The sequence below is a fragment of the Alternaria postmessia genome, assembly GCF_024291825.1.
Source record: "Alternaria postmessia strain BMP 2775 chromosome Unknown scaffold_14, whole genome shotgun sequence".
NCBI lineage: Eukaryota > Fungi > Ascomycota > Dothideomycetes > Pleosporales > Pleosporaceae > Alternaria > Alternaria postmessia.
The window spans coordinates 408,348-422,077 of NW_026260087.1; the positions used below are offsets into that span (position 1 = coordinate 408,348).

The 13,730-nt window shown below is 52.5% G+C and overlaps 8 protein-coding genes across 8 annotated transcripts; 4 read left to right on the forward strand and 4 right to left on the reverse strand.

Annotated features, from left to right (window-relative positions):
* Nucleotides 1–661: 661 nt before the first annotated feature.
* Nucleotides 662–2,045, forward strand: J4E82_003373 (uncharacterized protein; the record flags this gene model as incomplete). The annotated part of the gene is made up of 2 exons (XM_051729660.1): nucleotides 662–878; nucleotides 952–2,045. The coding sequence occupies 2 exons, from the start codon at nucleotides 662–664 to the stop codon at nucleotides 2,043–2,045; spliced, it is 1,311 nt and encodes a 436-aa protein (XP_051590694.1).
* Nucleotides 2,046–2,202: 157 nt separating this feature from the next.
* J4E82_003374 (uncharacterized protein) lies at nucleotides 2,203–3,331 on the reverse strand (the record flags this gene model as incomplete). The annotated part of the gene is made up of 4 exons (XM_051729661.1): nucleotides 2,203–2,549; nucleotides 2,599–2,940; nucleotides 2,979–3,138; nucleotides 3,203–3,331. 4 exons carry the CDS (start codon nucleotides 3,329–3,331, stop codon nucleotides 2,203–2,205), a joined length of 978 nt encoding a protein of 325 aa, XP_051590695.1.
* A 1,639-nt stretch (nucleotides 3,332–4,970) lies between these two features.
* J4E82_003375 (uncharacterized protein) lies at nucleotides 4,971–5,808 on the reverse strand (the record flags this gene model as incomplete). The annotated part of the gene is made up of 2 exons (XM_051729662.1): nucleotides 4,971–5,494; nucleotides 5,568–5,808. 2 exons carry the CDS (start codon nucleotides 5,806–5,808, stop codon nucleotides 4,971–4,973), a joined length of 765 nt encoding a protein of 254 aa, XP_051590696.1.
* Nucleotides 5,809–6,136: 328 nt separating this feature from the next.
* Nucleotides 6,137–7,113, reverse strand: J4E82_003376 (uncharacterized protein; the record flags this gene model as incomplete). Its single annotated transcript, XM_051729663.1, has 3 exons — nucleotides 6,137–6,454; nucleotides 6,504–7,055; nucleotides 7,111–7,113. 3 exons carry the CDS (start codon nucleotides 7,111–7,113, stop codon nucleotides 6,137–6,139), a joined length of 873 nt encoding a protein of 290 aa, XP_051590697.1.
* Nucleotides 7,114–8,052: 939 nt separating this feature from the next.
* On the forward strand, nucleotides 8,053–9,062 carry J4E82_003377 (uncharacterized protein; the record flags this gene model as incomplete). Its single annotated transcript, XM_051729664.1, has 2 exons — nucleotides 8,053–8,142; nucleotides 8,196–9,062. 2 exons carry the CDS (start codon nucleotides 8,053–8,055, stop codon nucleotides 9,060–9,062), a joined length of 957 nt encoding a protein of 318 aa, XP_051590698.1.
* A 294-nt stretch (nucleotides 9,063–9,356) lies between these two features.
* J4E82_003378 (uncharacterized protein) lies at nucleotides 9,357–9,989 on the reverse strand (the record flags this gene model as incomplete). Its single annotated transcript, XM_051729665.1, has 1 exon — nucleotides 9,357–9,989. The coding sequence occupies one exon, from the start codon at nucleotides 9,987–9,989 to the stop codon at nucleotides 9,357–9,359; it is 633 nt and encodes a 210-aa protein (XP_051590699.1).
* A 248-nt stretch (nucleotides 9,990–10,237) lies between these two features.
* On the forward strand, nucleotides 10,238–11,000 carry PUP3 (proteasome core particle subunit beta 3; the record flags this gene model as incomplete). Its single annotated transcript, XM_051729666.1, has 4 exons — nucleotides 10,238–10,240; nucleotides 10,288–10,306; nucleotides 10,357–10,808; nucleotides 10,857–11,000. The coding sequence occupies 4 exons, from the start codon at nucleotides 10,238–10,240 to the stop codon at nucleotides 10,998–11,000; spliced, it is 618 nt and encodes a 205-aa protein (XP_051590700.1).
* Nucleotides 11,001–11,482: 482 nt separating this feature from the next.
* Nucleotides 11,483–13,636, forward strand: PRP28 (mRNA splicing protein prp28; the record flags this gene model as incomplete). Its single annotated transcript, XM_051729667.1, has 1 exon — nucleotides 11,483–13,636. The coding sequence occupies one exon, from the start codon at nucleotides 11,483–11,485 to the stop codon at nucleotides 13,634–13,636; it is 2,154 nt and encodes a 717-aa protein (XP_051590701.1).
* Nucleotides 13,637–13,730: the final 94 nt, after the last annotated feature.

The following is a 13,730-nucleotide window of genomic DNA, read 5'->3' on the forward strand; positions in this document are numbered from 1 at the left end:
CGCTAGTAAGTTCTCTCTCCTTCGGTATAAAGTAACAGATACGTAGGAACTTCACGTGGCAGAGGACATTGATCGACAGGTAGTACTGCATGGACGCAATCAGTCTAGCGAACTCCTGTACATGAGCCACGTTTTGCGTCCAAGTCCAATTGGAGTTCTTGAGTGAGAGTTGGCCGAACGGAGGATCTTCATCTTGTACAACAACATCTTGGACGTCGGAGACGGGAATGCACTGACGGAAAGATCCTTCGTCACGGTGCACCCTGAAGTCGAAGGTGGTGCGTATGAGCTTGCATTACAAGACGGCGAGTGCCTGGATGCCCTACTAGAAGCCGTAAGTAGGTTTGAAGCTGATATGTTAGTGCAAGGGATAGCAACAGTTCGTTGCGAATGGTGACAAGTCTAGATCTGACATTTGTGACGCTTCCAAGGGTTCGATCTTGGGAGTGTAATATCCACCGGTGTGGTGTTTCTTCAACGTAGCAAATGGTTCCGGTTGTGTTGGGTCAAGTCTGTGCGTTATCGATAGCGACTTCCCAAAAATCCAACTCCAATCTTGGCATCCCACCAACGCCGCTCCCATTGTCGACAATCCACCAACCCCGCCCTCTGCGCCCGCCGCCTACACTCTCCCCTAATACCAGACTCTACGACACTCACCATGCCGGGCGCCAAGACCACGCTGCTCATCGAGGGCACCTTCGAGGAGCTTACCGACGAGTTCGCACAATACATTGACAGCCTCAAAAAATCCCAGGGCGATGAGAGCGCCAACCTCCAGGGCGAGAGCGCAGACCTGCTCAAGGAGAACAAGAAGGACGATGTTCTCAAGAAGCTCGTCGTCGGTAGCCAAGCGCTGAACCAGGCGCCAGAGAAGGGTACGGCTTCAGTCATGACACGAGAGGGCGTGTGTTGATGGGAGAAGACACTGGGCTAACAATGAGCGCGCAGAATTCATTGCGGCATACAACCTGCTTATCCACCTCGTAAACCAGTCGCCGAATGTGTCCGTGTTCATCCCCAAGATGTGCCAGAACCTTAGCACACCTATCTCTTCGTCGCCTCAGAACGGTGGTGGTCTGGCTCTCTCCATCCTCAGCACCATCTTCAACACCACCCAGCCGGACAGCGAAACGCGCTACCACGTGCTCCTCGCCATTCTCCGTGTCATTCGCGCTACATCAAATTTCGAGACGCTACGACCACAACTGAAGCAGCTCGACAGCTGGATAGCTGCATGGCAGACTGGGGAGGAGAATGCGCGCAAGCTTTACCTTGCTGTTAGCGACGTCGCATCGGACGCTGGCGAGGACGAGCAGGCATACACATATTTGCTACGCGCGCTTAGGACGTTCCCTTCAGAACAAGCATCGTCCCCAGAGGCTCGTGAGCTTTCTCTCCGCGCCCTCAAGTCGGCCCTTACCCACCCCACCCACTTCGACTTCCAAGATCTTACCGATCTCGACTCGATCCAGGCCCTCCGCAACTCCGACCCTGTCTACTTCCAGCTCCTCGAGATCTTCAACTCGGATCTGCTAGAGGACTTCAACGACTTCAAGGATGAACACGATGGCTGGGTTGAGGAGTCCGGTCTCGACGGCGCTGCCTTGAACCGCAAGATGCGCCTTCTCACTCTCGCATCCATGGCTGCATCCGCCGGTCAGACCAGGTCGCTTCCCTACGAGAAGATCGCAAACAAACTACAAGTACCATCTGAAGACGTCGAGATGTGGGTTATCGACGTAATCCGCGCGGGTCTTGTCGAGGGCAAGCTCAGCCAGCTCAACCAGACCTTCCTGATCCACCGCTCAACATACCGCGTCTTTGGCGAAAACCAGTGGAGAGAGGTGGACTCCAGGTTAAACCTATGGCGAAACAGTCTACAAGGTGTTCTGGACGTCATTAAGCAAGAGAAGCAGAGGTTCTTGCAGGAGAAGGAGGACGAGGCAAACAAGGCAGACCAGAAGGCTGATATGTCCTCGAGGTTCGGCGGACGGGGTGGACAGAGGAAGCAGCACAGGGCCATCGATGAAGATATGGACTAAGTGGCTGCAGCGACTTGATTCGCGTTTGTTTCTTTCAAAAGGGGTAAGCTTGGGACGGATGCATTATGAGGCTTTTCAGGTTCATGAACAGCAGCCCTCGAGCTGCATGATAGACAATGCAATTCAGATATATTGATTCTTGCGCCCCTCCCACTGTCTATGAAGCCTGTGTCTGTACAAATGTAAGATTGATGGGCTTCACGCCACGCTCCTTGAGCTTCTCCTGCACATCCCGGTAGACCTGGTCTGGCTCCTGTTCCGCGTTTATCTTGACAACCCTGTCCTGCGATTCAAACTCTTTGACCACAGGCATGCTTGTCTCCACGAATGTCCTGAAGCGCTTTCGGATACTCTCCGGGTTATCGTCCGCGCGACCGGATGTCTCGCCACGGTGGAGAAGTCTCTTCTCCATGACGGCCTCGGAGCAGTCAAAAAAGATGGTGAACTTGGATGGGCAGACAGAGCGCTCGAATGCGTGAGCTTGGTCGAGTTTTCGTGGGAAACCTGTTAATGTTAGACGATAGAGGAAGACTAGTTGTATTGGGCATCGTACCATCAATCAAGAACAATTTTCCGTGGTTCTCTCCGCTCTCAATGCTACTCTTCATAGCATTCTCCAGCAGCTGAACGGTGACCTCCATTGGCACAATGGTGCCCTCCTTAATGTATGTCTTGATCATCTCGCCGAACTCGCTGCCCGCACGGTCCTGCTCCTCACGAAGCAGGTCGCCAGCAGAGAGATGCTTGAAGCCATAGTCGCTGACGAGCTTTGTACATTGAGTGCCCTTTCCTGCACCAGGACCACCGAGGACGAAGAGTACAGTGACTTCGTCGCTGGACCAGAGAGGAGAAGAGCGGCTGCCGGCGGCAGTTCCTTCGATAGCAGGCATATTGGCTAGTGAGGATGCGAAGGCTTCACTTGTCCTTTGCCACTGGGTGAATGGCCCTGAATCGGTCCTTTGGGTTGGTATCCCTCGCCTTTGCGCTGCTCAACGATCTGGTTGAACAGGTATGTGCCTAGTCCCAAGATAGCGAGGATAGGCCAGACCTTGAGGGGAGATTTGGAAGGCGGAGTCCGGATGTGTGTCGGAGGCTGCAGGGATGAAGATATGGGGTCAGTGTATGCCTCGCATGCATTTCGTAGGGTCACAACTTACTTCGTTGGGGCCTGTTGGTTCGCCTGGTTGACGGAGACGAGATGCGTTTACCCTAGAGGAGGTAAAGGCGCGAGTTGCGAAGAATTGAGGCTGACGAAGGAGGATACGCTGGCGCGAGAGTAGCGACATAATGATAATAAGGCGGTATGGGGAGGGGCGATTGTCGCAGAGACGAGGAATGTACGTGTACACTAACCTTAGGTGGGGCTAGCTCAGGGCCCAGGCTTGCTAGCATCAATTGACCATTGATGTTGTTCTCCACTCCCCATCTTTACTGGTACGGCAGCTACCACATTCTCACCAACTTGATCCGACCTTGAACCATAGCTAACTGTTATCTACGGCTAACAGATAGTCTCAGCTTTCACCGCTTGGGAAGCTTAAAGACATGGTTACAACCACTTTCTTCTCCCGCGCTCGCAGGTCGGCGGTGCATGCGCCAAACAAGATACGCGGCTTCCTTGCTTTACCCGGAGAGATCAGAAACCAGATTTACAACTACTACTTTGAGTCGGAGCGCCGCTGTGAGATTGTCGGTAATGGAGCCCAATTTACACAGCGATCGCCGCAAACCGTCAAGCTGTCATTGAATCTTGCTCTTGCGAAAGATACCACTCCGGCGCATAAATCTGAGGCAAATATTATTCCTCCTACCGCGGTCCGCTTCCCAAGACCACTTGGTAAGTACAATGCTGTCCGGGGATTATGCACGAATTGGCAGGGTTCGCTGCATGCCCTGAGTCTTGTATGCAAGCAAATCTACTCGGAGACAGCAACCTTCCTATACCAGAAGACAGTCTTTGTGTTCAACGCGCCAAAGCGCATGGTCAATTTCTTCAGATTCGCCTCCAGCGTTGGAATTGAGAACATCACCAAATTGCATCTCCACTACAACACCTATGGTCACCCTCATAGAACCGATTTCCGAATCTGGCAAGAAAAGCACAGCCAGAGTTGGTAAGTACTATGATGTGCTTCGTGGGCTCGGCTGTGCTCTTGCATGCTATACGCAAAAGTAACTAACACTGTGCTCACTTCTAGGCAGCGAGCTTGTAAGACCGCCTCGAAGAAGCTCACAAGTCTACACGAGCTTGAGGTCTGGATGAAAGTTCACGAAGCCGCTCCGAAGCTCAGCCTGCGTGAAAAATGGTTGAGGCCTTTGCTCCAGTTTCGGTGGTTGGCATGTCCCAAAGAACTGGCGAGTGGAAAGACAGCGTCAACCCAACCTGTACATTGTCAGTCGGGACTTCAAATCGCCAAGGTGCATGTTGAGACACATTGGACCAAGAATGTTGAGCTTCACTGGGCTGATAACAGAAGGCTGGTAGAGGCAAGTAAGGATCTGCACCAGCTCTTCGGACAGGCTGTCGGATTAGCTATCATTGGCTCGACAGAACAGGCGGCAATGGCTGGGTTCAATGCAGCATGGAGGGAGAAACATGCAGAGTGGAGAAATCATCTTCCACTGGTTCGAGGAGCATGACGAGTATTGTTTCGAGACCATGGGCGCATTAGACATTCAAAGGATCGGCCCAAGAGACATCAATACTGTTTAAGTGAGTACGATGTATGCCACTCGCTATTGTGAAGACGCATTATGCTCATGCAAATGATATGCTCAGACTAGCATCTGTCGACATCATTCCGACTGTCCTCCTCATTTTTGAGTCTATGTGTCTACCCGATTCTATGTTTCTAATTGATGGAAGACTCCTAAGGACGTACATTCGGTAGCAGAAAAATCTTAAATGACCCAACTTTATGAGGCTCAAGCACTCGGATTCTGCTTAGTAGCCTCATCGTCAACCTGTGCCTTGTTCGCAGCAATCTCCTCCTCAACCTCCGGCGGGAAGTCCCCAGGTACGATACCAAAGACGCCGATATCACTTCTGCCCATACCTCCGCCCTTCTTCTCCGTCTCCTCACTCTCCTTCAACACGAAGAATCCAGCATTCTTCTTCATCTCATCCTCATCAAACTCAAAGACACGCCAGTCGGCGTTGAAGAACATGCGGTTGCACACACCCGTGCGCAGGAAACCCGAATGCGAGACAACGGCAATAACCTTCTCGGGACGCGAGTAGAGGTCCTTGAGACATCTCTGTCCACGTGCTAGGATAGCCTTTTCGGTAAAGGCGTATGGGTTTTTGGCTCCGCCTGTTGTCTTATCTGGGAACGAAGGGTCTACAACTGAGAAGTCGTATTGCGGGAATTCTTTAGAGATCTGGTCGATGGGTGTTCCAGTATCACAGGGCTTGTCGGCATTTTCTTGCCAGTTTGCGTCAGGTATAACTGTAAAGCGAATCAGAACTCATGTTACACGGGTATAGAAATGAGCGTCTTCACATTCCGTGAACAACCTTACCTTTTGTACTCTTCTTGATAAGCCAGTCTAGTCCAATAGTGGCAGTCTGAAGCGTCCGTCTTTGAGCGCTCACAACAATGAGTTCAACTTCGTTGCCGATCTTGCTCGCTTTCAGACTCTCGTGTAGCTCGCGGGATTGCTGTTCGCCCAGCTCGGTAAGTGGAGGATCACGGATAGACCAGTCGCTGGTGGCATTGTGTTCTGCCTGAGCATGGCGGATAAGTATAAGAGTTGGCGGCATGATGGCAAACAGCAATTGGTTAGATAGAGGGAGTGTAGGTGGAGGGAGAGACGCGTGACGTATGGTACTTATGGAAGTTGTTGACTTGGTTTTCAAACTCGGCTTGCAGGTGACGCGCTACAGTAGTGGGGCGGATGTACCTGCATGGCGATTCGTCGATGATGTCAATCCATAAATGGCAGGAGCGACGAAGCAAGTTTGGTAGGCGGGCCGAACGTGAGAGTGACATTACCGTGCTTGCTTCTGTAAATGTTGTTCATTTGATCGTGAAAGGCAATGAAAGCCGCTCGTTATGCATGTTACCGTCTACGCAGTGTCATGTCGTCGTCTACTCCTCCATCTTCTCCTCGTCCTCGTCATCATCGTCGTCTCCCTCTAGTGCCTTCTTTGCTAACTTCTCAGCCTCTTCCCGGATGTCTTTGGGTACTTCTTCGTGCCTGCCCTTGGTAGGACCGTCGAGACTGCTGATCCATGTCATCTCAAGCTCAAACTCCTTGTCCTTGTTGTCATCGTGCGCGACGTAGATGATGCGTGCTGCCTCCTTGACACCCTCCTCCAGTGATAGCTGTCCTTCAGCGAGGTTGAGCTTCTCAAGCTCCGACTTGGCGACCTGGCGGCCCTTGCCTGTAGCCGCACCGTAGTAACCCTATGCGCGTTAGTTATTGCCTATGTCTCGACAAGATGATTCTGCATACCCAATATAGACCGCTGGGCTCAATCATGTAGAGTGATGGCCCACCGTGCTTCGCACCCTCCTTCTTGCCTCCCGAACCAACAGCAGGCCCAGAACCGACTTGGCCATCTACTGGTAGCTCTGCCTCAGAATCCCAGCCTGCAAGGATGGCGGTTATACCAAATGGACGGACACTGGAGTATAGAGTATACGCTTGGGCATAACTTCCCATGCGGTCGGCAAGAGACGAAGAGGGAATGGGTGCCTTGTACATCTGCCGCCATTGAGCTGCTTCATCGCGGGCGCGGGAGACGAAGTGGCGACCGTCGGGGAGGAGACCGGAAGATACGATGCCCATATTACGGTCTACGGTTGCTATCCGCTTGTTCGCGCCTGGCTTGAGGAGCTTGCTGCTGACGAGCTTCTCGAGAGCGAGTACGACGCCATCCTTGCACTTAATGCCAACCGCTGTGCCACCGTTCTCGACCGCCTTGACCGCGTATTCGACCTGGAAGTTTCGACCATCGGGGGAGAAGACCGAGTTGGACAGGTCGTAACCCGTGCCTATTGAAGTCTACACCATGGTTAGATCGACTGGGGTGCTTGCACTGTTGCGGTGGGGTGTTTACCATGGTGGGTGGGGTGAAGACTGAAGACGGCGATGTGAGTTTTTCGAGATGTCAAGTAGTCCCTGGGTTGTAAAGGAACAATTACCGTATTAGCAAACGTTGAAAGTCGAGCGTCCCGGTGTTGATGATTCTAGGCAATGGTGTATCTGCGCAAGCTCCAGTAGCTCACTAGCGCGCCAAGGAGATCATCCCCGGTCCCCGACACCCACTGTAGAGGCATCAGCACCGACGTACGCAAGTCACAACGCCCGCAAACGTTGCGATCTTCCGGGTCCCTTGTGACGTTCTCGAAACCAGTTGGTGCGATCCGTCCTCTCATTGCTGGTCTCTCCTGTATTCGCGTATCCGCTGTCTGTTGTCCCGGCTTCTTCCGCCTGGACCGCTCCAATTGCACACACCTACATCCAAAAGTGCATACGCCCATACACATTTGATGAGTTGTCGTCCCAAACCGACCACTATTTACAAGCTCCAGAGACACATCATTGGCTGTCCAAAGACTAGCCGAACAAGTTGGGTTTCAGCTTCGTCACTAATTGGATGTGGGCGACAAAATTATCAGAATCATCCCGCCTACACGCATGACCCCAACAGCACGCTATACTTAACGGTACATAAAGAACCACCATCACGCTGCTGCTAATTTTCCTACTGACCCCTCTTCACTGCTGACTTGATTCAAGTGTCTCTGAATACCTTTCTCTGTTTGTTCCTGACTCACAGCGCCTTTGACCCCTTCCCCGCCGATTGTCGTCAGCGCCCAACCAACGCACGCGCGGATAGTACGAGCCAATATCAAAGCCTAGCAGCGAAACATAAGTTCGAGTGCCCAAGATATTCTATCGTTACAAGTGTCATTCGATTCGACGACTGATACAGTTTTCCAACCTTCTTTTTTCCAAGTTGCCCCTCATACCGCTTGCTGTTGAGACCCTAGAGGATATGCAGCTCCTCCACCACTGCAACTGCACTTACGACACGCCCATCTCGTACAGTCCTTTCGTTTTCTCTCAGAATATCTCTTGCTCAAACGTAAGCTCGATCATCATCGGTCGATGCTACTAGATACTAACATTACGTCATAGTGCGGCACAATATCTACAGGTATCAACGTCCAGGGGAAAGCAGCAGAAGACGCAAACATGCAGCAAGATGAGCTTACCCGGTTGTTTTCAGCCAATATGAACTTGTCGCAAGGAAACGTACAGCCCATGCAACCACGGATGCACCAAGAGCAACAAATGCAGCAGCAAGAGCAAGAGCAAGAAGAGACCCCGAAGCAGATCGTCTACGCTTCCCAACACTACACCCATTCATACCACGTACCTACTCGCAGTTCCTCCGAGCCGGCCTTGAAGACGCACATCGACTCGTCGGATCTCGCGGCTGTACTCCTAAGGAACAGCATCGACCCCACTCTTCTGTTCCCTTCACAGATCGAGCTCTTCCAAAATGCGGATGATGATCAACGGCTCCGTCTCCTGGAGCTTTGGCGTATATCTCCTCCATCAGGGCGTCAAGGCCACCCAGCAGGCGTAGACTACAACATGTCTAGACAGCTTTACGACTGGCCGCCCACCAGCCTAGCACAGGAGGAGGCAATGGCGAAGTTGAGATACGAGAAGCAGCAGGCAGAGTCGGCGCAACAAGAGGCTATTCAGCAGCACCAGCAGCATCTGGAACAGAGCATGTCTGCAGCAGCTGAACCCTATATGGCGTCGGGATATGAGATGATGGCTAGGCGCGAGTATGAACAGTCGGCGCGAGCTGAGAAAGAATCGAACAAGTACAACCAGGCCACCGACCCGGTCTACAACAACACAGGGAGCAATGGGCTCTGGCAGAAGAACGCGAGTAGCGTCGCGGATATGGAGAACACTTACGGGGCGTATGCATATGCGCGAGAATATGGACTGCACGGCGGATATGGCGATGAGGAGATGGTCATGTAAAACATGATGTCGCTATGTCGGACTCCCTGAGGATAGGGGCCCTGACGAGTTTATACGTTGGCACGCCTGTGTGCACATCCTTGTTTCCTATATTATACCCAGAACTAGTTGCACACGCGAACAATAACGTCGAAGGATTGTCGTACATGAGATACTTCGGTTAGCAGGATACCCAGGCAGAACTACATTGCAATGTATCGATTGAGCTGCACTTAGGTTTCGTTGTGTGATGAAACAAAACAGTATTGGTACATTCGAACGGTTGTTTTCCAAAGGGGTTCAAGAAGATGCAGTCTATTTCGCCTTTCCACTCGGCCACTTCTTCCAACCTCTTCCATGTCCCCTCTGCTTCCATTCCTGGATCAAAGCGGGCATGTTCAGCATAGCTTGCCTCCTCATCTCTAGACGTCCCTTCAATGTTCGCTCCCAGAGCTTTCCCTTGACCTTCTGTCCCTCGCCTGTGCCCTTAACTTGCAGTCCTCTTTCTACCCTCCGCCTTTCCTTCTCGCCTGGCTTCTTGATGGTCCAGGGGAGGAGATCAACGACGCCATGTTCTGATGCGAGCTTTACGAGGTCGGCTTGCTTCCGTAGACCGTAAGCGGGGGAGTGCCACCGTCCGGTTGCGAAGTTCTTATGTGGGAGAAATGGATTTGGGTACGGCAGATCGTGCGCTTCTGGCGGTATATTTGAACTCGAGGGCGCATTTGAGGGTCTGGGTGTGACCTCCGGCGCCGACGCCTCGGTCATGGAGGCATTGGGGTCGGTTGGTGGGGTTGTCGATATTGTGTCTGGGGTTGAGTGTGAAGTCGGCGATGCGAGTTGAGAGGAGAGACTGGGAAAGAGCGATGGCGGCGGGTACTTTTGGAAGAAGCGCAGTAACCGCGGCGGCAGTGACTTTGCAATCTCGACAGACTTTTGGGCGCTCATGGTGGGTATCTTGTGCGTTGCGATCGCTATGGGCGTGTCTGTTGGTGCATGTCAAAAGTTCGCGCCAAGGCTACGAGGTCCAGGGTGGAGCTACTCGCGCCGCCTGGCCGCCGCGTAGCTATTGCTACCTATCTGAGTACATCACAACCACAACCAACACCACAGCTTTCAACACACGCCAGAGAGTCGTTTCCCCCTCTCTGCTACAAGTCACAGACCAAGGCGGAAAACACATCAAATACACAGCCATGGTAAGTAATCCCGCTGTCAACATGCAGTCCATAGCTAACCGCACCAGTCGTCACCATTCTCCATAAGTACGCTTCCACGGAAACCTCCACGCATACTCTTCTGACTATTTGAACAGACGGCGGTGCCTGTGTGGCCATGGTGGGCAAGGACTGCGTAGCCATAGCATGCGACTTGCGTCTCGGCATGCAAGCCCTCACCGTGTCCAACAACTTCCCCAAGATCTTCCAGTACGGCGACGTCTTCCTAGGTCTTACAGGACTCGCCACCGATGTATCCACTGTATCAGACCTTTTCCGCTACAAGGTCAACATGTACCGTCTCCGCGAAGAGCGCAACATCAGCCCTCAGACCATGGCGAACCTCGTAAGCTCAAGTCTGTACGAGAAGCGCTTTGGACCCTACTTCATTAGCCCGGTTATTGCCGGTATAAACCAGACGAGTGGAAAGCCTTTCATTTGCGGATTCGACAGCATTGGTTGCATCGACTTTGCGAAGGACTTCATTGTTAGCGGAACCGCAAGCGATCAACTGTTCGGTACATGTGAAGGACTGTGGGAGCCGGATCTGGTGGGTTGTATCAATGTTTAGATTGAACCAAGCTAACATTCATGGTAGGGCCCCGAGGACCTCTTCGAGACAATCTCACAGGCGTTGCTCAACGCCGTCGACCGAGACGCACTTTCAGGTTGGGGCGCACACGTTTACATCATCGAGAAGGACAAGGTTACCAAGCGGTTACTCAAGGGCAGGCAGGACTGAGGTGGTGTATGGTACGAGGTGGCATATGATCATGTTTACGAGCTACGATGAATATGGGGTGCCGGAGATCTGCCTTATGGCTGTGACGAGAATAGGAGGCAAGATCACACCATGCTGTGATATGTACGCGATATCGCTCTAGGTACGCCATCTGGACCGCAGACAGCTAGAATTAGCTCCTGAATGAAGGTATCTCCAAGTCCATACACGTTCTTGGAGCCCGTCATGACAAATCCGAGGACAAGCTGGAAAGCCCCAGGCAACTATAGACGACACTGGGTGGCTGGACATGAGCATCTACATAACACATGTGACGCCATTATCTGAAGCAGTGTATGGCAAACCGATCCATGTAGCGGGGCCAGCTTACTATCGATAGTGATCACGCACGTGACCTGGTGTTGCCTTAGCGTGCATGCGATCTATAGTTCGCGTGAATCCTCCTCCGCAACTCTACAAACCGTGACCTCCGCAAAACCAAGATGACCGCCGCCGTTCCGCCCCCAGCTGCTCGCAAGCAGCCCCCGAGTATCGACGACATATTAAAGGCCAAGCGCGATAAAGAAGCGGCTGCCGCGAAGCCCAAATTCATACCAAAAGCGGAGAGGGAGCGCATTGCGCTTGAGAAGCGGAAGAAAGAAGTGGAGGAAGCGCAAAAGAGGCGAGAGGCTTCGAACGGAGACAGCGATGTTTGGAGACACTCGCAAGAGCACAACCGCACGAATGGTCACGCCAGTTACAATGGTCACAATGGCTCGTCCTCGTCCGTACCTACAGGGCCTCGTTCGATGCGCGATGCGCCGACTGGACCATCATCGATGCGAAACGACCGCAGAAACGGAGACATGGCACCCCCACCACCACCGGATAAGAAGGGCAACAAGCGTCCAGCCGAGGACGCTGAGGCTCTGATAAGACAACGATACATGGGCGCAGAGCAAAATCAGTCAACGTTTTCAGCCAAGAAGAAGCGCAAGCGAACGACAGAAAAGAAGTTTAACTTTGAATGGAACGAAGAAGAGGATACCAGCCACGACTATAACCCAATCTACCAACAGAAAGCTGAAGCAAGCTTCTTTGGACGTGGCAGACTTGGTGGCTTCTCCGACGAAGTTACAGACGCAACCACAAGGAAAATGGCTGAGGCAATCATGGAGCGAGATCCAGAACACGGCAAAGAACGGGCTGAGGCACTTCTTGAGATGGAGCGGCGGCGGAAGGATAAGAGTGGCCGCGCACAACTAGACAAGCACTGGAGCGAGAAGAGACTGGAGAACATGCGGGAACGCGACTGGCGCATCTTCAAGGAGGACTTCAGCATCGCTACCAAAGGAGGCGGAATCCCGAATCCTATGCGTAGCTGGGACGAATCAGGACTTCCAGACAAGCTTATGCGTATCGTACACCAGGTTGGCTACACCGAGCCCTCGCCCATCCAACGCGCGGCCATACCTATTGCTCTACAGTGTCGCGATCTGATCGGAGTTGCTGCAACAGGTTCGGGTAAAACTGCCTCCTTCGTCCTGCCACTACTCGCATACATCTCACAACTACCCCCCCTTGACGCCATGACCCGTCATGATGGCCCGTACGCCCTCATCCTCGCACCGACGCGTGAATTGGCCCAGCAAATCGAAATAGAGACTCGCAAGTTTGCGTCGCCACTAGGTTTCAGGACTGCTGTTCTTGTCGGTGGTCACTCCATCGAAGAACAGTCGTTCCAAATGCGGGACGGAGCCGAGATCATCATTGCCACGCCTGGTCGTCTAGTAGACTGTATTGAGCGCCGAGTTCTCGTTCTCAGTCAGTGTACTTACGTTATCATGGATGAGGCTGATAGGATGATTGACATGGGTTTCGAAGAGCCGGTCAACAAGATCCTCGATGCGCTACCCGTCAACAACGAGAAACCAGACACCGACGAGGCCGAAGACCCCAATGCGATGAGAAAGGGAACATACCGCCAAACCATGATGTACACAGCTACTATGCCGCCAGCTGTCGAAAGGATTGCGAAGAAGTACACACGTCGCCCAGCTATCGTTACAGTCGGCAACCAAGGCGAGGCTACTGACACCGTTGAGCAGCGCGTCGAATTCGTCCAGGGAGAAGAGAAGAGGAAGAAGCGTCTCCAGGAGATTCTTACGTCTGGCGAGTTCTCTGCACCAATTATTGTGTTCGTCAATATCAAACGAAACTGCGATGCCATCGCTCGCGAGATCAAACACATGGGCTTCTCATCCGCCACGATTCACGGTGGAAAAACCCAAGAACAGCGTGAGGCTGCTCTTGCGTCCCTCAAGAATGGACAAACTAGCGTGCTTGTTGCCACTGATTTGCTTGGTCGTGGTATCGACATTCAAGGCGTTCAATTGGTGGTGAACTTCAACATGCCTGGTAACATCGAAAGCTACACCCATCGTATCGGTCGTACTGGACGTTTGGGTGCGGACTCGGACAAACCTGGTGTTGCTATCACGTTCTGGGGCAACGAAGATGCGGATGTACTTTACGATCTCAAGCAGATTCTCATGAAGAGTCAGATCAGTAAGGTGCCTGAGGACCTGAGAAAGCACGAGGCAGCACAACAGAAGGGCAAGAAGAGGGGTGAGGTCGCTCAAAAGAATATCACGTAGTGAGCTGTAGAGTCCGTAGATGGCAAGGCAGCTGCAATGTGTCGGTTCCAAGACTGACCCTGTTGCAGCCTCATTAGCTGAGTGATAATGTAAA